At 40.4% G+C, this 22,480-nt stretch overlaps 1 protein-coding gene across 3 annotated transcripts in view; it reads right to left on the reverse strand.

The window, feature by feature from the left end:
• Window positions 1-554: 554 nt before the first annotated feature.
• Window positions 555-22,480, reverse strand: part of TMEM150C (transmembrane protein 150C) — a 109,433-nt gene continuing 87,507 nt past the window's right edge. For all 3 annotated transcript variants that reach the window (XM_055434129.2, XM_055434130.2, XM_055434128.2), the window contains exons 2-8: window positions 18,147-18,243; window positions 16,988-17,041; window positions 16,827-16,859; window positions 16,292-16,359; window positions 9,052-9,179; window positions 6,158-6,335; window positions 555-2,652 (exon numbers count right to left, since the gene is read on the reverse strand). In XM_055434129.2, the coding sequence (XP_055290104.1) occupies window positions 2,444-2,652; window positions 6,158-6,335; window positions 9,052-9,179; window positions 16,292-16,359; window positions 16,827-16,859; window positions 16,988-17,041; window positions 18,147-18,226 (750 nt within the window). In that variant the 5' untranslated portion in view covers window positions 18,227-18,243 and the 3' untranslated portion in view covers window positions 555-2,443. The remainder of the gene's footprint in view (window positions 2,653-6,157; window positions 6,336-9,051; window positions 9,180-16,291; window positions 16,360-16,826; window positions 16,860-16,987; window positions 17,042-18,146; window positions 18,244-22,480) is intronic.

The following is a 22,480-nucleotide window of genomic DNA, read 5'->3' on the forward strand; positions in this document are numbered from 1 at the left end:
CCCATTTGCAGTGCCACCAGGAAAACCCAAGCTATATCTTTTATGATAAACCAGCAAATTGAAGGAAACTGTCTTCCCAAGTTCTGTGAGCTGTTCTCAGGAAACCACTGAAGGGAGGGGAAGGGAGTTGTGGGAACCCTCCAATTTTGTGACCAGGTTAAACCTAAGGTAATCTGGGGACCTGACGCTTGTGACCAGCATATGGGACTGAGCCTTTAAGCTGGTGGAGTCTGACAGTAACTTTGGGTAGTATCAGAACTGAACTGAATTGTAGGACACCCAGTTGGTGTCTGGAGAATTAGAGACTTTGGCTGTTAGTGTTGCCAGACACCCTAGAAATATGCTATCGGTGTAACACTGAAGTTCATTTTCAACATAATGTCTCACTGGGTTTACCTGTGCTTCAATATTAGAGAAGAAATGTTCTCTGAAGAGGCAAAAAAAAAAAAATCACAATTCTGCATAAAAGAATTTTATTTAGCGATCAGATCTCAATGAATAATGCCAGTCATTGCTTGATTCTGTTAAAATGTGCTATTAGATATACTCTTAAAAAGTGTACAGTGCATCACCAAAAGCTATTTAACTTGCATTGTGTAGAGTAAAAGAAAACTTCATAAATCTTTGTTCTTTGATACAATTTTTAAAATATAAAAATGAAAAAAAAACCTCCAAAGCAGTATTCAAAAATAACAAATGTCACCTTGGACTATTTACAGTAAGATGCCTTTCTAATAGGAGAACACTCTCTTTTTCTCACATTTTACTTGGCTGTTAGAGGTATTCTCCCTTCCCTACCTCATGATTTCTTCCATTCCTATCTTGCAGGAAACGGTCATCTTCTCTCTCATTCATCTTTGAGTCTTTCTCTGATACATCCTTTTCCTACTCTAAATTACCAGTAATTCTAGTCAACAGACGTTGGTTGAGCACCTCATGTGTGCCAGGCACTGTGCTAAGAAGTGGGGATAAATACAGAAGTGAAAAGTCATTGAACCCCCTCCTCAAGAAGCTCAGAGTTTGTGTTGAATTAAAAAAACATTGTTCACATTATAGTCCTTGAAATCTCAAGTCCCTGCGAAGTGAATTTGGGAATCTCTTGAAACAAAGTGCACTCACAGGGTCTGTCAGCTTGGCCCACTCCAAGACATTTTGAATTTAGAATTCTGCTCATTTTTATGAAATACAGCCTGTATAAAGCCCAGGCCTACAGTTTAAGTTCTAAACTCTTTGCAGGTGGAAACTACATGCTGAGTTGTAGGGGACCAGCTGAACCAATTTGTTTTGGAGGGGAGGGTACCCTTCTAATTGGCTTCTACAAATTCTGAGTATGAAAAGCCCTTAACCTCCCCCACCCCAATACAAAGCTTAAGCGATAGGTACATTTGAGAAACTCCCCTCTTATTTGAACTTCCAACAAGATGCTCTGAAACTCCTATCTTTGACAAATGTCCAGAAGGAGTTCTTTTTATTACCTTTGTGCTTTTCTGTGAATATTTTCTTAGCTTCAAACATAAAATTGAGCCTACAGGTGACCTGTTCCCCCCGCTTTATCATGGCTGAACCCCAAACAAGTTTAGTTCTTGCATTTGGTCTACACCCTCTTTATCCATGAGACCTCGAGAGACCCACGGTCATTACTTACAAAAAAATAAAAAGGCAAATCATAAAGTAGAAAATAAAAACCAAACATAGCATACTATGGAAGCAAAAATGAAACCACACCCTGGCTGCCCCCATCTCTCCATGCCTGGCAGACCTTGGTCCTGCAGATATTCACATTGGGAAATATTTCTCAGTCACAGTAAAGTCCAAATCATGTGGTGGACTTCCCTCTCACAGCTTATAGCGTCGAATCTGGTCAGCCAACCACTGAAGGATGATGAAGGGAGTTTCTTTGGGAAAGTTCCATCCTTGATCCCACATCGTCCGCAGGTTACGAGGGGTCACATCGCTATACAGTCTGTCCAAGTAAATGATAACTCGGTCCATTCAAGAGCCAGATTCACAATTGCCTCATGAGCTGGTTCCAAGCCCTTTGGATCTGAAGGCAACTTTGGGAGTTGGCGTTGTTCCCACATTACATTTGGCCTGCCCTACCCAAGGCAGGGTGATCACGGTGGCTGGAGTATGTGAAGAGGAGAATAAGAATGGGGTATTGGGAGAGAGGGGAAAAGACGTGATCATGCACAAGCTTCTTGCTCTGTCGTGCATTATATTTTCAGTGTAACAGCGTGTGTTTTGACACATAGGGCTTGTGCTTTTTCGTTAAATAACTCGCCCTGAAAAGCTCATTTGGCAAATGTGGCCACGAATGTGTATTTCTGCGCGCGCGTGTGTGTGTGTGTGTGGTGTCACAAGGTTATGTGTCAAGTCCTGTGGGTGTGTCCTGGCCCCTCCCTCACTGCCACACCCACCTCCCCAGCAAGGAAAAGCTGAAGGGTTACACCTGGTCGGTTTGATATTCGGAAGCTTCGGACAGGCTTTCTGAGAAGCTTAGGAAGTTCTCCTGGTATTCGGAGCAAACAATCTCATAGCGATAATGCCGGAACTCCACAGCAAAGGTGCCAAAGTAAGACAGGAAGCACATGACCAGGCCCCACTGGACCCTGGCGGCGTACATGTGGATGCCTTGCGCCATGAGGATGAAGTCTGGGGAGAAGTGGTCAAGGAAAGTACCTCCGTCGGCCACGTTAAGGCTGGGCTCTTCTCTGGGCAGAAACAGGTTACAGAAAAGAGCCAAAGAACTTGACAGGGCCAGCTGACCTATCTACATAAATAATACAGGGTCACGTTATTCAGCCGTTTGTGCCAGACATGCTTCTAGGTGCCTTCGTGGAACACCTAGCGTGATCCTCACAACATTCTATTATCATCAGTTTGTTTAAAATAGGGAGCACAGACTGATGAACCTATTTTCAGGGCAGCAGAGGAGACACAGACACAGGGAACAGACTTGTGGACACAGCGGGGAAAGCGGAAGGAGAGGGTGGGACGAATGGAGAGCATAGCATGGAAGCATCTACACCACCCTATGTAAAAGGAACAGCCAGTGGGAATTTGCTGTATGACTCAGGTAACTCAAACCGGGGCTCTGTGACAATCTCAAGGGGGTGGGATGGGGTGGGAGGTGGGAGGGAGGTTCCAGAGGGAGGGGACATATGTATACCTATGGCTGATTCATGTTGATGTATGGCAGAAATCAACATAATGTTGAAAGCGATTATAATAATAATTATCAATTAAAAATAAGTAGATTAAAAAAATAGGGAGTACAGGGGCATGTGTGCATGCTTGGTTGTGTCCAGCTCTTTGAGACCCCAGGGACTATAGCTCGCCAGGCTCCTCTGTCAATGGAATTTTCCAGGCAAGAATACTGGAGTGGGTTGCCATTTCTTACCTAAGTCTCCTGCACTGCAGGCAGATTCTTTACCTGTTGAGCCATCAAGGAAGCCCTTAACAAAAGGAAATGGAGGCCAAATGGGTAACACACATATTAACTGGTGGAACTGGGGTTCAAACACAAGAACTCTGACTCCTTGCCCATGCGTTTGACCACTATTTTCCATGGCAACCTAATAAACTGTGAGACTAGCTAAAGACTTATAATTCCAAAGTAATTATTTGGCCAGAAAAATAATATTTTTAAAAGATACTGCAAATGACTATGGAACAATGTGTACTTACCAAATAGTGAAGAACATCCATATAAGCTGTGTTTGTCTTTGCAATGCTACTAACAAAGTTTAAGTGGCATTCCTTCCTCTCTCTAATTTTTATTATTGTTTTTCAGACAATATTATGTAGGCTGGTTTCATTTGTGGTGTTGCATTTAAACTTGTGGCCACATAAAAATAGGCAACTAAGAAACCAAAGGAACAGATGATATATGTATGCCTGACTATATATGAAGTATATGCACGCACACACACACACACACACACACACACTCTTCAGTATATATAAAGGCAGGAGCTTGGAAGAAGAAAGGTTCACAATATTTTTGATTGCAGGAGTTCGCAACCCCAGGTCATGGACTGCTGCTGGTCCATAGCCTGTTAGGAACCAGGCTGCACGACAGGAGATGAGTGGCAGGCAAGGGAGTGAAGCTTCATCGATGTTTACAGCTGCTCCCCGTTGCTCTCATTACACCTGAGCTCCACCTCCTATCAGATCAGCGGAGGCATCAGATTCTCATGACAGCGTGAACCCTATTGTGAACTGCCTGTCCAAAGCATCTAGGTTTGGCACTCTGATGAGAAGCATCCTGAAACCATCAGCCTTTCCCCACCACCCCAGTCCATGGAAAAACTGTCTTCCATGAAACATCCCTGTTGCCAAAAAGGTTGGGGACCGATGCTCTAGTGAAAGGCTAAGAGGTCAGGGACTAAATAAAGTTATTTAGAAAAGTCAGAAACGTTCCCTTTGAATTAGTTCTACCTTCAGAACTTAGACTTAAAATCTTGGGAAATTTTCAGAGAGCAAAAAAGTATGTGAGAACTACTTCAGCTAAACTTTGCTCTTCTGACTAGACTTGGATCCATTTACCAGGGAACCAAGAAACGGTTCCAAGTCTTCAGAAATAACATGGATCAGAATTGTTTAGTATAAGCTCAAAATTAAAAATAATTCAAAACCCTCACATACTCTTCAGACTGAGGGTTCAAAATATTGCCAAAACAATATTATTATTACTTAATAGGGGAGGGATACATCTTCAGATCTCACACTGGCAGAATTCTGACCTGTTTACTCATAAAATAATTTTGACTTGTTTACTCAGATTACTAGTAATAAGCAACTTTTTTGGCTTGAATTTCAAGTCCTTTGATGTTCTCTATCTAATGTGACCATAGAACTTCAGAAAACCCCTAAAATAACTGAATGGCAGTTTGGGAAGGAAGAAGAAATAAACACCTCTAAATACTCCACTAACTAAAGAACATCTCTGAACACTAAATGTTTTCATATTTTAAAGCCCCTCTAAGTAAAAGAACTGAGCCTGAGTTTAAAACAAACTGACACATTCCATGTGTGATCTTGGGTAACTAACCTCTGTTACTATTCTTGTTAAGTGAGGATTAAAAGCATAGACATATTTAAAGTTGCTTATAATAATGCCTAGCACATTATAAGTGCCCAATAAATACTGGCTATTCATGAAGTTATACAGTTTTTATAAACTGTATAACATTCATGTTAGTTACACAGTTTGCCATCTAGGAACCGTATTCCCTTCTCCACAGTTTCCAGAGGACCTATTGGAGTGAACACTTAGGAATGATTGATCTGATCGGTGGGCTTGGAACTGGCCCGCTTCCACTGGGCTCTGCTATAGTAGGTGGGGTCACTGTGCTCCACCCTAGACTAGTCCCTCTGCAATTTGGGGTTCAACTGAGTGAAGTGCTGTTCTCTGTCTTTCCCTGATTTCTCTGTTACTGGGTGGATGAGTTGAATTCTAACGTGTGAGGTAGGAGGCCTGCATAATTCTCCTTTCCAAGTTTACTAGGAATAAAGGCTGATTTCTTCACACCCATTTGGCACCCATTTGGCTCCTTGTGACTGTTCTCCATTGGTTCAGACTCCAAGGGAAGAAGGGAAATAGCACATCAAAACCTCAAAATTATTTGTTTGGGAAAACAGTGCATGCTGTGGTAATCTAGTTCTTGAATTTCTTTTCCAGAAAAGCTTACTTGTTTTTTTGAAAGATAGAAATGTATTTTTGTCTCTTGAAATTCATTTTTACAGTTTAATAAATGAAATAACAGAGCCACGATAAAGTCACAAATGAAAAAAAATTGTCAAGATGGAAGAAATAAAGCACAATTCTCTTTTGGGTTATGCATTCTATTTCACAAAAGGAAACCTTACACCATTTGTGATAAGGAGAATGCATGACACCATTCCTACAGATTGAAACAGTTTTGAGCAGACAGCGCTTGTTTTATTTTTAGTTCTCCATCTCTTCTTTGGCATGAAAAGTAGGTCTGAGAGTTTTCAGTTTTTACTTTTACTTTCCGTTTTTGTCTAATATTCTGAGATGATCTGACAGCATATCCTAAGCAACTGAGAATGGCAGTGTTCTCATCTTCTACCAGGACAAGTCATCTGTGTTTTAATCTCACTGGCAGAGAAGCTTTTCACGCTCAAAGGATACAGAGGACAACGCAGAGAGTGATAGACGCTGAGAGAATAACTCGTGGAATTCCAACCTTCCGTCCTTCATTCTTGATGTTGACTTTGAGTGTCAATGCCGCCTGAATCCAGCAGGTCAGCGTGCCAAATCCAAAAGTCAAGGAAGTTCCGACATTATGGATTTCTTCATCATTTGTGAGCTAAGGAATGAACAGATAATGGCGTGTGGAGGCCCATTCAGAAAATACATACAGGCCAATGGGACACACGAAGGAGAAAGAAATAGGTAAAGAGATGTTCTAAGGGTGGGCTAACAGATTGTAGAAAGAGCAAAATCCTTTATCTCCACTAGCTCTTTGTGTCTATTCTCCATTGGTTTGAACTCTGAGGGAAAGAAGGGAAATGACTAGTACCCTAAAACCTCAAAACATTTGCTTAGATGAACCAATGAATGAACAGGCAGCGGTAATTTATTTTTTGAATTTATTTTCCAGAAAAGCTTTGGAGAAAAGTAAAAGAAAAAAGCAGGAAAGTTACCCATAAAAAGAGAAATGTCAAGTTTCTACAGACATAAACCCCTAACTGTGTTCTCAAGATTAAGAAATGAGACCAGAATCTGGCTGTGTATTTACTGATTGAGGATGGTCAATTCTAAGCAGGTCAAGATTTCATTGGCCTGGACAACTAACAACGCTGATTATCTATTCTTACAGAACTGTTCATTTTCTGTAATATGGCCAATTATTGTTAAGGGGCTTGAACCCATGTCCCCTGCAGGGGAAGCGTGGAGTTCTAACTACTGGACTGCCCCATTATGATAAGAAAAATGCACTTATGAGTGCATTTTGCCATATCTGGAGACCCATTAAAAGGCAACAGTGTTTGAAGATTCTTGGTCAAGGCCTTCATACAGTTAATAGGTTAAAGGAGACCCATTTGGGTTGTTTCAGTTGGAAGTCAGAGATGTAAACTGCTCAAATCATTGTCCACTGATTTAAAAAATATACAGTAGTACAGTAGGATTTTTTTCTTCTTTGAAAAAACCACCACCGTACAGGTCAAAACACATATTTTTAAAACATTTTAAATAATGATTTCCCAAGTCAAATTTTACTTCTAGAACACTGGCTTTCCATGCTGTACATAATCTGTTTATTTTTTAAATCTAATTTTAAAAATAGATGGTATATTTAGTTACATGGGTCAAATTTTAAAAAAATTATGAAAAGAGTACAGGTTGGAAAGTCTGTCTCCTATCTCTTATACTAGTTACCTGGTTTCACAATAGGCAACTGCATTATTTGTTTCCCGTGTAATCTCTGTAGATATTCCAAAAAATGTTCTATGAAGAACATGGAGTGTCATCATTGATGGTTTTGAATATTTGTGGTTCAATCAAACAACCCCATCAATGGGATTCTTTAGGGAACTTAAGTGAAAGACAAAATGTCTACTCAGTAACTTCTATCCAAGACCCAGCTGCAAGAAATGATAGTTATTGAGCATTTTACAACATGCCAACCCTTGCAGCACAGAAGCATAAGTGGAAGAAAGATTCCCACCAAAATCTCAACAAAAAATGCTCTGTGCCCTAACATTTTGGAGCTCAACAGATAAACTCTCAAATATTCTCCTGATAATTCACTGTCCAAAACAATTGATATGGAATGAGACCTTGGATAATTAGAGGAATTGGTGGGATTGCATGCCTGTCTATCAGATGACCCATTAAGTAAAAAATATACTGTACCAGGGGATGTCCGGGGGAATGAGATACTAATTTAATGGATTATCAGCACTGAGGACTCAGGGCAAGAGTCAGTCTTAGAAAACCCACTACCGTATTTTCAGTGAGAACATTACGAAACTCTCACTGGAGTGCTGAGTGTCTGGAATGTCTTCACCATCTAGATTTCACTCAGTAGACAAGGGAGAAGTTTAGGATCAGCGTTTAATTGCAAGAAGGAAGTTTCTAGTAGCAGTATTTAGCAGAGGCTGGAGGATGCTGGGGAGGAAATGGAGGCAGGGAAAACAGACAACCACTGTAACAGCACAGTGGTCTCCATGACTTAAAAATGAAGTCAAGAGTTGGGTGATGGTATTGACAAGGGAAATTATGCTTAAATGACCTTGGGTGTGTGTGTTAGTCGCTCAGTTGTGTACGCCTCTTTGCGATCCTGTGGACTGTAGCCTCTGTCCATGGGATTTTCCAAGGAAGAATACTGGAGTGGGTTGCTATTTCCTCCTCCAGGAGTCCCTCCTCTAGGGATCAAGCCTGAGTCTCCTGCATTGCAGGCAGATTCTTTACCACCTGAGCCACCAGGAAAGTCCCTAAATGACTTCTGTATTTCTGGGAAGAAGAGTTAGGGTTAGTACATCTTTATACAAGTCACAGGTATTCTAAAGAAATTCTGGATTTTCAAACTAACTCCCATGTGAGCCTGCTAATCTGAAACGCAAGATGTCATCCAATAAGAATGTTAAATGTTTAATTACAGAAAGGCAACGGTCCTATTAGTTTTCTAGAAAGGTAGATTAGGATACAATTTGTTATGAAAAAAGTATACAGCACTTTGAAAGCCCTTGTAGAAAATACACAGCTATTTTAGTAGGTGCACTTCCCAGTCCCATGTACAGTGAGGACTTTCCCGTGTATGGACAAGGGAAGCCTGCATGCTGCAGTCCATGGGCTTGCAAAGAGTTGGACACGACTGAGCGACTGGACCAACTGAGGTGAGGCTCAGTGATCAGACAGGCTGACTGCTGGAGAACCTGTGCATAGTAGGACTGTACTGTTAGAACGTTTTTAAAAGTCCATGGAGAATTTCATGGGCCACACAGTGACTACATCTCACTGGCTGTGATAATCATATAGGTGAAGCATGAGATGGAGATGAAAAAGGCCAAATGAAGTACCTGAAAATTACCAAGTAAGGTCATTCCAAAGGAAGCCAGACAGAGAGCCACCAAGCCACTAATATTCAGCCACGGATTTAAAACCTTTGGTTTCAGTTGTATGAAGCGCAGAACAGCTACCACAAGAGCTGGGAATAAAACAAAATGTTATAATTGAAAAATTGAAATCACATAGCCAGACTAGGAAATAGCATTCGAAAGCCACAATGTGCAAAAGTAAACTTCTTGCCATTGTACATTTTAAAATCTCTGAAACAACAATTTTTAAAAGAAAACTTGCAGACAATGTTTCTGATTACTGAGATGTTTTAGTCTAGCCCGGGGAAAGCAAAGAGGAATTGAAGCAGCAGTGTTACATGTTACTTGGGTGATGCAAGATAATAGACTGGTAATAGTGCTGTTCCCAGAGTTTTCAAAAACAAGGTCAGCACAGGACAGACTGGCTTAGGAGAGCATTGCAGAGGCCTGGCATACGACAAATCAGATGCAGAGAGTCAGCCCATGGCACGAGAATTCACTGATTCAATCACCCTTTAACTGAGAACAGTGTTAGGACAGAAAGGGCAAGAAAACACGGGGAGAAGACATGGTTATCAGTCTAGACAAACCTGCTGGTGCCTGTGCCAGAGACCATTCCGGGGTATGGGAAGGAAGATAAAGCAACTATACAAATCCCTTCGTTACTAGTTTACTCCCTCTCCCCTCTGATTTCTACCTGTGGGTGTTCACTGTCAAAGAACAAAGATAGTTCATCCAAATTAGGGCACTGACTGTATGGAGTCTGTATTTTAACATAGCAGATCTGGGGGTTTGGTATGTATTCAAAGTCATATTGTGATTATATTAAGAAAGCTTAGTTCTTCCAAATGATCTTAATTACTCATTCTAAAAGCCCACTCTTTTCAACCAAATTGTCATTGGAGAATCTGAAAAGAGAATGAAGGAAGTTACTTAGATTTCAAATCTGACTTCTAATAGTGACCTTGAGGCTAGTCCATACTCAAGCCATTAATCTAAGTATCTCCTTTTATTAATTGCTTACTGCAGGGATATTTTCATATTTATACAAAAAGCTGAGAGAGCCTCGTCTACATGTGATTTTTAAAAAGCACTTGCAATTAATATGTTATAGCTAATATAAGGAAAGGCAGTTACTATTTCCTAAGGCAATTTATTTTGACATTAAGGTTTACCAGGGAAGATGATTAGGAATTCAGGAATTATCATATTTATACAGCAATTCAGTAGGCAATTATTTGCTAAAAGTCTACCTTGATTACTGGCCAGTATTAGTAGCCATTAATAAAGAAACCATCCACAAATTTGCATTTCTCAAGTTTGCCGAATTTAACAGTTTCAAGCTACGAAGTTAGTTCATCGAATTGACTTTCAGTTCCAAGTACCTCTGGTGAAAGAGTGGTATGCAACTTGGATAATATTTGGATTTTGGAAGCAAAATAGAAATAAACCATAATTTATGAAATCGTAAATTGTTTGGCTCTGATTTAGCTTTAAGTAAATTTATATTTTAGCCTACGATTCATCATCAGATTAATATATTATACTTGAGTTGATAATAGTTTTTCAACCTAATGGTTTGAGGGATCCAGTTAGGAGCTACAGTGCAATATTTTCAGAAGTCTATTAACAGTGACAACAATTATCCTTGTTGTTTAGTCGCTAAGTCGTGTCCGACTCTTTTGTGACCTCATGGACTGTAGCCCACCAGGCTCCTCTGGTCCACATTAGGAGATGAAGAAATTTCTATTAGTTTGGGGATGGAAATAGGAGGAAGAAGTGGGGAGAGGAGAAATTCACTACAAGCACCTCAACACAAAGTGATCTTCAGAAAAGGAAGCCATTAGATTTAGACACAGGGAGGGCATCAGGGGAGACACTTGCTAGTTACCTGTGTGTGGATATTAGTCAGGGCATAATGACAAAATCAATCCTAAAGGAAATCAGTCCTGAATATTCATTGGAAGGACTGATGCTGAAGCTGAAACTCTAATACTTTGGCCACCTGATGTGAAGAACTGACTCATTGGAAAAGACCCTGATGCTGGGAAAGATTGAAGGCAGTAGGGGAATGTGATGACAGAGGATGAGATAGTTGGATGGCATCACCAACTCGATGGACCTGAGTTTGAGCAAGCTCCCGGGAGTTGGTGATGGATAGGGAAGCCTGGTGTGCTGCAGTCCATGGGGTCACAAAGAGTCAGACACGACTGAGCGACTGAACTGAACTGAACGGCAAAATACCGAGGCAAATATGACAAAATGTATTTGAAATACATTTCAAATGTGCTTTTAAAAATGACTAATGGAGAGGGTATGACTCTGGGAACTCTTTGGTGGTCATTCAGTTTGGAGGGCTAGGATGGTGCTGGAACTCTGGCCGAAGCCCTGACTCACTGCTGAGGCAAACACCAAAATGGCTCTTCACCTTGGCCATCCAGGTAGTTGGTGCCACTGTCACCCCAGGAACATAGTCACTGCCACTCTTTGTGTTACTCATTTCTCGCCAATGAACTCTGGACATGTACCATTCCCCTGGCTCCAGTTATTCTAGCATTCTCATTTGTAATCTGGATGGTAAATCATTTCATCAAGAACAGATAATGAAATTAAGCAGGAAGCAGAAACCTTCCTAAAGACGAGAATCAACCCCAAACTCCTAACTTCCAGAATTGCATTCCAAACACCACACTTTGCCCTTTTCACCTATTAACTCCGTTATAGATCAGCTGAGGGCTTCCCTGGTGGTCCAATGGTTAAGAATACTCCTGCATGCAAGCAATACCAGTTTGACCCCTGGTCCAGGAAGATCCCACATGCCATGGGGCAACTGAGCCTCTGTGTCATAACTACTGAGCCTATGTACTGCAACTCCTCAAGACTGTGGACCTAGCACCTGTGCTTTGTAACAAAAGAAGCCACTGCAATGAGAAGCCCACACACACTAGAGTAGCCCCTGCTCACTGCAACTAGAGAAAAAGCCAGAGCAGCAACAAAGACCCAGCACAGCCAATAAATACATAAATCTTTTTTAAAAAAATCAACTGAGACAGAGCATACTTTCCTTTTAAAATAAGATCTTGTTAAATTTTATGGTTGTGGAAATAATAAAGTTTTTGGTTTGTTAACAATTTTATTAAGAGGTTTAAATGGAGGCAGATTCAGACTATCTGTTGTGAAGTCCACTTACAACTAAGTAGACCCTTCTTGAAAGGGTCTTCTGGGCAGTAGGGCAATTTCAAAGCCATCTTTATATATGCAAACCAATTTTTACCACATTAACATTCTGCTCAACAAATCTTTTTAAAGTTCCCTTAAATTTTTAAAATTTTACTTACAGTTTTAGAAAAGATTTAAAAATACCCACCCGTCTGTGGTTTTTACAGTTCTTTGCTATACAGATGCTCTTTTTAATTTATCTCTCTGTTAAAAAATACAAATATTAGAGAGTAATTGCTTATTTTCTTTGTTAAATTTTTTATTTTGAAGCTGATAGGGTTCTTCAAGTTCAAACTCAAAATAGCAGCTCTTCACTGCAGTTGTAGACTGGTGCCTGGCCAAATTCTTCATTTCGTTTAGTTTTACTGTTTATGCATCAATAATACCTATTTACGACAGCAGTAAAACATAACAATCAATATGTTTTGGCTGAAGGAGGGCTGCTGTTAGGTGACCGAAATCATTCAGCTATTAACTTTATCCTCACAACCTCTCCAGGGCGGAAATATTTCTATTAAGAAATGTGTCTTAACAGCAAAAGAGACGCAGATGTAAAGAACTCTGTGGGAGAAGGTGAGGGTGGGATGACTTGAAAGAATAGCATTGAAACATGTATATTATCATATGTGAAATAGATCGCCAGTCCAGGTTTGATTCATGACACAGGGCACTCAGGGCCAGTGCACTGGGATGACCCTGAGGGATGGGATGGGGAGGGAGGTGGGAGGGGGGTTCAGGATGGGGAACACATGTACACCCATGGCTGATTCATGTCAATGTATGGCAAAACCAATGCAATATTGTAAAGTAATTACCCTTCAATTAAAATAAATTAATTAATTTAAAAAATGTGTCTTAGATCATAAAAGTGCAGATTTAGGACAAAGAATATAAATAATCCTGTAAAGAAAATTACTGAGCATTTATTTGATCTTTGATTAGTCCATCAAAAAACACAAGATTTTTGCTAACTGATTTTAAGAAATACCACACCAACTCATCTGTAGGTTGTGAATTATAACCTATATGGCTGCCAACAAGCAGTGACTTAAATGAGGTCTTCGTTGTTTCTTAGGGCTTCTTCCATGGTTCAGTAGCAAAGAATCTGCCTACAGTGCAGGAGACACAGGAGTCACAGGTTGGATCCCAGGGTTAGGAAGACCTGCTGGAGGAGGAAGTGGCAACCCACTCCAGTATTCTTGCCTAGAAAATCCCATGGACAGAAGAGTCTGGCGGGCTGCAGTCCATAGGGTCGCAAAGAGTCAGACACAACTGAGTGAACACACAGCATGCAGGCTGTTTCTTATAGTCAGTTATGTCATCTAAAATGATAGTATGAGATCTAAAAGGGACAGGCCTGGGGAGATAAAAGCAACCACAGTTTAAGGCAAGAATTATTAGGAAAATGATTCTTTTTCACTCCCAGATAAGTAAATAATAGATGGTTCACTCTCACTGAACACTAATCTTACTCAGTTTTGTGTCTACCAGATGGCACTAAAAGTGATGAAATATAATAAACACTGGATGCTGCAATACCTTAGAGCAAAAGCTAGTAAAAACTTAATTGTTTCTTGATGGAGCAGGGGAGGACTGGAGAATCAGATGCTGACGGATGTCATCTGCAAGAGGGGAACTTGTTTTCAAGACTGTGTTTTTGTAACGAGTTAGTCATCAGCTTTGTAAAGGGATAAATTTGTGATCTGGGAAAACTGGCATATTTTAGATATTGCGCTAAGGAGTATTGGGACATATCAATTTGTCTTAAGAATACAAAGGGTAATATGTGGCTTCTAACATGTTCACTGGTTTCTTTAAAGCCCCATGGAGGACAGACATCCTGTGACATTTCCTCGTAAGGGAAGTCTCCAGTGTATTATGATTAAAAGAGGTAATGTTTGCAAAGCACTTAGCTTTGTGCCTGGAATATTAAGGGACTGCCATTAATTACTGTTATTGCTGTGCTCCATGGGGACGATGGTATGAGTTGGTACCAACCTGCCTACGTGGTGTGATTGTTGACAGACTGGGAAAGGTCTCTGACCCTGCAAGTCCAGAGTCACTCTTGGGACTTTGTGTTCTATTAGATGCAAATATCTCCTTAGAGGTCATTTATGCCTTAATATGAGTATATTTATTACATCTTTTCAGAAGAGTGGTATAAAGAGTAGGAAAAAAGAGTGAGTACTGAGTTCCTATGCAGGAGACGTGGGTTCGATCCTTGGGTCGCAAAGATCCCTTGGAGAAGGGAATGGCAACCCACTCCAGTATTCTTGCCTGGAAAATTGCATGGACAGAGGAGCCTGGCTGGCTACAATCCACGGGGTCTCAAAGCACTGGACACAATTGAAGGACTAACATGGAGACTGAAGGCAGTGAGAACAAAGCCAGACTGGCTAGCCTTTCCCCTGGGGTCTCAAGGGAACATTCTCCATGTTTCTCTGCCTTCTGAACCAACTACGATTCTGCCTGTGGTGCAGGCTGCACCAACCATCTCCCTTGATTTTCCAGGGAATTTTATAGGTCTTCCCTTTCCTACAGCAAAAATTTAAAAGGAACGTGTAAGAGTCAGTAGAAATTTTGGGGGGAGGAGAGTTATAAATAGATGAAATAACAGGGCACCTCTTTGGGGGACAGGTGCTACAAAGGTCAAATACTCCCTCAATAATAACATCATCATTAGCTCTCACTTGGAGTGAAAGTCTCAGTATCCAAAAGGACCATGTCCAGGAAACTGCTGTTGAAGGATTTAGCTGTCACCAACTGGACCCAACAAAATGCCAATGGTGATAATTGGTTGACCTCTTTTTCTTTTTTTTGGGTGCACTGCATGGCATGTGGGATCTTAATTCAGACCCAGGATCAAACCCGTGCCCTCTGCATGGAAAGCATGGAGTCTTAACCACTGGACCACCAGGGAAGTCCCAGCCTGTTGAAAGACACAGAGGAGTCCTTGGCCTGGAGGAGATGAGCTCCGCAATTTGAACTGTGGTTCTGGAGAAGACTCTTGAGAGTCCCTTGGACTGCAAGGAGATCAAACCAGTCAATCCTAAAGGAAATCAACCCTGAATATTCATTGGAAGGACTGATGCTGAAGCTGAAGCTCCAATACTTTGGCCACCTGATGCAAAGAGCCAACTCGTTGGAAAAGACCCTGATGCTGGGAAAGATGGGGGGCAGGAGAAGGGAGTGATAGAGGATGAGATGGTTGGATGGCATCACCGACTCGATGGACATGAGTTTGAGCAAACTCTGGGAGATGGTGAAGGACAGGGAAGACTGGTGTGCTGCAGTCCATGGGGTCGCAGAGTCGGACACAACTGAGCGACTGAACAGCAATGACGCTGATCTGGAGGACGACAGAGAGTATGGCTGGTTCCCACAGCCCCCGAAGAGAAGCACTCACAGAACAAAGAGGACAGGATATTAAATGAGAGCTTCAGTCCCTGAAGGAAAAGGGAATTCGGGCCGGACATGAGTACAAAAGGTTTCCTTCTGCTTGTTATAAACCTGTGTTCCCATTTGCCAGCTTGATATGTGTATAGGGGAGGGCATGACCCTAATGATAATGCCAACCTTTAGACTGAAAGATGATGTCTATACACATCAATATTTATCTCAGACCCTATGCATTTTTCATGCTTGCCAGTGAAAGAATATATAAAGCATTCTTTTTAAAGAAAACATATTGCACAATATTATAGTCTCATGCAGGGTTTTATGGCACATGAAATACATTATTTCATGCAGCAAAAGAAAGTCAAGAATTCGCTGTAATGATTGAAGACGGTAAAGGAAAAAGAAAATGGAAGGTAAGCAGGTGAATGTAAAGGGATTTATGAAAAAAATGACCCTCAAAACAAAAAAAGCCCACTTTAGCATACTGACTTGATATGACACTAAATTATCAACTAAGCCCACCATACTTTTGATATGAGTTTTTGGAGAATTTAAAATAAAAAATATCCCAAAGCATGTAAAGCATTCTTCATGTTCTTCTTACCTAGGAATGCTGCCATGTTCATAACTTGACTAAACACACAGCTTGCAGGAGGTTCATCACCTGCAATACTTGAAAAATATGAAGTGTTTTAGTATTTCTATAGTAAAATCTATGACTGTTTGCAATGGACTGAATGTCTATGTCCCCTCAAAATTCATATGTTGAAATCCTAACATCCCACGTGATGGTATTAGGAGGTGGGGCCTTTGGGAGGTGATTAAGTGATGAAAGTAGAGCCCCAGTGAATGGCATTAGTGCCCTTATAAAAGGGCCCCAGAGAGCTCTCTAGTCCTCTTTCTGCCATGTGTGGACACAATGAGAAGACAGCAGTCTGAAACCCGGAAGAGGGTTCTCATCAGAACCTGACCATGCTGGCACCCTGATCTTGGACTTCCAGCCTGCAGAGATGTGAGAAATAAATTTCTGATGTTTGTAAGCCACCCAGTCAAGGCTACTTTGTCCTAATAGTCAGAACTAATACAACCTGCTAACGTTGCCTAAGATACAGCAGATCAGATGAGAATTATCAAGTTACCTTATATATGGTGCATGCTTCACACCAGGTTTCCTGGATGACAGAAAAAATCCAGAAGCTCAGGTTAACATACAGTTACTTTTGCATAGTTTAACTTTACCAGTGGCAAAGGTTTGCTAAATCTACTGATGAACAAAGAATTACCCAGAGATAAACTTTACCTTTCAGCTGAATTTAATGGGAAAATTTTGTCATCTTCCACAGCTATGAAGTATCTATGAAGAAAAAACAATAAACTTTATAAAACAAAGAAATTTTAAAAAAAAGAATTATGTTTCCCAGTATTACTGGACTAACCACATAAAATCATATTTGCTTGTTTAACAGTCATTGAATATAAGGACATCCTTATACTCAATGACTGTTAAACAAGCAAATGTTTGAATATACGTATGTATGTGTGCTCGGTTGAGTCCAACTCTTTGTGACTCCATGGACTGTAGTCCGCCAGGCTCCTCTGTCCATGAAATTTTCCAGGCAAGAATACTGGAGAGGGTTGCCATTTCCTTCTCTAGGGAATCTCCTCGACCCAGGGACTGAACCCTCATTTCTTGAGTCTTCTGCATTGGCAGGCAGATTTTTTACCACTGCATCACCTGGGAAGCCCGAATCTGTAGCATGTTAGCGTCAAATTAGCAAATCTTGCAAATAATGAGTCCATTTCACCAGTATTCAATATCTGCTTTGCATAATTTATTACTCATATTTATTATTTACTCTGGGTGATAGAATAAGGAAAGGGAAATGGGAACTTTGGCAAGGTTGAGTTAGCAAACATTATTTTAAAGTATTTACAAATACATTCATGAGACTATGACATATACAGTTGTCCACCTGTGTTTGCGGGGGACTGGTTCCAGGATAAGCAGTGGATACCAGAATCTGTGGATTCTCACGTCCTATAGTCAGCTCCACATCCTCGGACTCAACCAACTGTGGACCACATAGTACTGTAGTTATTTATTGAAAAAAAATTCCATGTATAAGTGGACCCTCACAGTTCAAACTACTGTTGGTCAAGGGTCAACTGTACTCTCTGCACATCCTCCTGAATACTTTCATTTCTAAGTTATTGGTGACACTTATTACAATAGTTGTAAAGATAAAGTAAAATGCTATATAAGTAGTTGCCAGTGAGCAGCAAATTCAAGTTTTGCTTTTTGGAACTTTCTGGAAATTTTTTTTCCTGAATATTTTTGATTAGGAGTTGGCTGACTCTGAGGGTGTGGAGCCTGCAGACACAAAAAAGGGGGCTGTACTGTCAAGACTTTACTTTTTTATCTACATTACACCTGAGTCCTTAAATAAGAGAATACTCACACTATCCACAATCCAGCAGACGTAAACAAGGTAAACACTAGAGGTAAAAACATCCACACACTGCATTTCTTCCCATCCATGCCTGACGCCTGTGCCCCTGAAATAAAATGAACGGGTGTTAACAACTAAGGTAAAACTTGGTCTCACCCTTTCAAGACAGAAAGGAAGCTTACTTTAATGAATAAAAAAACAAAAGCATATTTTATGAAACAAAGATTTAGATGAATATCACTACACAGGTGGGAAACCCCTTGGGCAAGTAACATGTTAGACTGTTTTCTATCATGACCTTAAATATTCCAGAATTTTAGTTGAGAATTGATGGAAAATTCCTCCTAAAGATGTACATCCTTATACAAGCATCAGGGTATTTAAGAAAGGACCAAAGAGTTTGGGTTAGGACTTTCAGGAGAAAATCTGGACACCAAAGGCATACAACCTACTTTTAGTGCTATTAATGTTATTTAACATAGTTTTCTTTTAAAAAATGTTTATGTATTTATTTGGCTGTGCTGGGTCTTAGTTGTGGCATGTATGTTCTTTGATCTTCCTTGCAGCATGTGGGATCTTTAGTTGAGTTATGCAAACACCTAGCTGCAGAAGGTGGGATCGAGTTCCCTGAGCAGGGATTGAACCCTGCCCTCTGCACGGAGAGCAGGGGGTCTTAGCCACTGGATGACCAGGGAAGTCCCTAACATAGTTTTCTAGTAATATGACATTTTGAAACTATCTACACTTATCATCTTTTTATTTATTTATTGGCTGCATGATATGTGGGATCTTAGTTCCCCGATCAGGGATCAAACCCATGCCCCCTGCATCAGAAGTGCAGAGTCTCAACCATGGGACAACCAGTAAGTCCTAATACTATTATTAACATTTATGGATTTATAGATCTATGGACTTGGCATGTACATATGTCTACAACTTGGCAGACAAGAGTGTGAGAAACAAATGGTTACTGAACAAATTAGCAGCACAGAAAGAAATGACAAATGCTTTGCAAATCCGGACTTTCGTCATGACCTGTTATTGAGCAACCATCTCAGAAGACTCTGGAGATGAATACTCTAGAAAACAATGTGTTGTGGATAACTTTAAATTTGCTTCAACCAACACAATGAAAAAGAATACAGATGTCAGGCTTTCGGAAATTGTATTTTAAAGGAAAAATATGTGAACAAAAAATTCTCCATAAAAATGAAATAAAAACCAGAAGCTTCAGATATATGTGAAAAGTTATTGGTACAGAACAGAAAGAAGTAACTAATTATCAGTTGCCTTCTTTGCCCAAAGCTATCAGACAAAATTGATTTGAGACACTGGATGCCAACAATCCTTAAGACAAAAAAGAAAGCTTGTTCCAAGAAACTAAAATGTCCTAAGTGACCTCCACAGGTGACCTGACAAACAGGATAATGTGATTAAATGCACCTCTAACAGTGGCTATTATTTTTGTTTGGCAAGGAAGGATATGTTCACAGGGAGCTAAAAGCTCTGAAAGAAGGTCTATTGTTTGATTTGAACTAGTAGAGGGTAATGGAAATTTTACCAACCATCATCTTGCCTGCTTTAGCAACACTGTAGAGAAGACATGATGAGAACTAAAAGTCTCATGGCCCAGTAGTAAGAGTGGATGGCTCAGACAGTAAGGAATCTGCCTGCAATGAGACCAAGGTTCGATCCCTGGGTTGGGAAGATCCCCTGGGGAAGGTAATGGCTACCCACTCTAGTATGCTGGCCTGGGAATTCCAAAGGACAGAGGAGCCTGGCTGGCTACAGTCCACGGGGTCGCAAAGGGTTGGACACGACTGAGCAACTAACACTTTCACAAGGAAATATCACTGCTCATTATTAATATTTCGGGTTTTATAATTAACCACAAAAAGTTATTTACTGGGTTTGAACCAGCACTGCCACATTTCTGATACCTCCATGATACCTGCTTTCATGTGCTGAGATTCCCTGGCTCTTCCCAGTGTTGAAAACAGAGAGAACACAGACTTCCCTTCTAGGCTGCTAACCTGCGAGGACTCAGGAAGATCTTAGTTCTCAGAACTGACCTACCTGATTAGGTACGTCTTTCACACTAACGCACAGACAAATAGACCTAAATAATGTGTCAGTGAACAATCATGCTGTTGTCTAAACATCTATCTGAGTAGCGGCGTTAAATAAATTATAGAATCTAGAAGTTGAAACACATTAGAGCCACTTTCAATCAATTTAATTCAATCAAATCCAATCCAAACCAGTTCAAAACTATTGACAGCCTACTTGTGACAGGTATTATAACGGGTGGTGGAAATACTCTAATGAATACAACTGTTTATAGGTAGTAATCTGTGTAATAGATAAAAGCTGTTCTATGAGCCAGTGGTGCATAGCTATCCAGTTAATATGATATGAAAAATGATGAACATTTTAAGCATTCACAATACAGTTTTTCAGTATCCATTCATTAATTTATGTACAGAATATTGTGGTCTCATAATAAAGCTACAAATAATGCTAACAAAAGTAATTCCACCAGTACCCAAAATGCAGAAGGAGTACAGAAAATAAGGATGTTAATTGAGCATGTAAACCAATTTTTCTGGATCTGCCCCTGAAATAGGGTGCTCCGTCAGGATAAGTAGAACTGAAATGGTTATACCAGATTAACGGGTAGGAGACCTAGTTCTCAACCTTAGCTTTGCCAATAACAGATGCTGAAAGCCTGGGACAGTTACTTAAATCAGTAACACCATTTCTCCATCTTGAAGACTGAATTCTGAGGCCCCACAGGGCGGTGGGATACCTTGGAAGTTAACCCAAGTTCAGTATCTTAAATTTTTACAGTAAAAGAATTCTCCAGTATACCCAGAATTATCAGCCATAGAAGAACTCATGCCTATTAATCATTTTTAAGATGGACTGGTGACAAAATCACAATGTCAACTGATTCACGTACAGTGAGAAACACAACTGCCAAAAGGACAAATACTTGCACTGGATGCCCTTTTAGGAACATCTATATGAGAAATCAAAACTTGCAAGTTAGAAAGAAGAGTGAGGTGAGTTAACAAGATGATTCTAGGACTACAGCATCAAGCACAATAGCTGTGTGCTCACTGCCTTTCTAGAGAGGCAGTATGGTGGACAGGAAATGGTATGGCCAGGCCGGGGACTGAAGCCCAGTTCTGCCATTCTGTAGCTGTGTGATTGCTGGCAAGTTTTTCTGTCTCTTTTTTAAATTTTGGTCACACTCCAAGGCACGCAAGACCTTAGTTTTCTCAACCAGGGTTCGAACTCATGCCCACTGCATTGGAAAATGAAGTTTTAACCACTGGACCATCAGGGAAGTCCTAAATTATTTAATCTCTTAAGCCTTAGTTTCATTATGGAGATAACTATTTTGTAGGGTTGTTCGGAGGATTAATGACAAGGCAGGTAAAGTACCTCATACATAATGCATGTTCTGTAAGTGGCATCTCTGTCAACTAACTGCCAAGCAGGCCAATACTCCTATAAGGACAAAGTAGTCTCCCTCCAGGGCAGGGCTGAGGACAGGTTAATGCTTTCTGCTGTGGGCTCATGCTTTTCTAGAACAATACACCCTTCCTGTTAGTAATAGTTTCTTTCTTCAGATGACTCTCCAAAAGTTAATTAATACCTTTTCCTTACATATATATTGAAGGTCCACCTTTCTAAGTGTTTACTCTTTGGTTATCTTTAAGTATGTGTTTTTTTTTTCTTATTTTGTTTTGGAAGCAGTTAAGGTGGCTAATGGCTACTCTCCTGAACTGTTCTATTTTTACTAGCTTAATTCTCACAGGAAAACCTTATGTTCAAATTAGGAAAAAACCAGACTGTATCCTTTGTCTAATGAGAAATGAAAATTTCCCTTTCTTAACCAAAGAGATGCCTTGGAGGGTGATAAGAATAAGTTTATGGATGTTTTATTAGCTTCTAATGGAGAAAATTCCAAGTTCATGAGCAGTTGTAAGAAAGAATAGAGTGATCCTGTATATCCTTCACTCTTTATCCCGTCCTGTATAACCACAGTACAATATCAACACCAAGATAGTGACACTGATACAATGCTTTCACTTTATTCAGATTGCTTGAGCTTTACACGCTCTCCTTTCTGTGTATGTGTGTTTTGCTGTTGTTAGGTCACTCAGTTGTGTCTGACTGTTTGTGACCCCATGGACTGCAGCATGCCAGGCTTCCCTGTCCTTCACCATCTCCCAGAGTTTGCTCAAACTCTTGGCCATTGAGTCGGTGATGCCATCCAATCATCTCATCTTTTGTCATCCCATTCTCCCCCTGCCTTTATTCCTTCCCAGCAT

This window comes from Moschus berezovskii, chromosome 5 (genome assembly GCF_049115385.1).
Source record: "Moschus berezovskii isolate FMDL1 chromosome 5, NW_MosBer_1.0, whole genome shotgun sequence".
Taxonomy (NCBI): Eukaryota; Metazoa; Chordata; class Mammalia; order Artiodactyla; family Moschidae; genus Moschus; species Moschus berezovskii.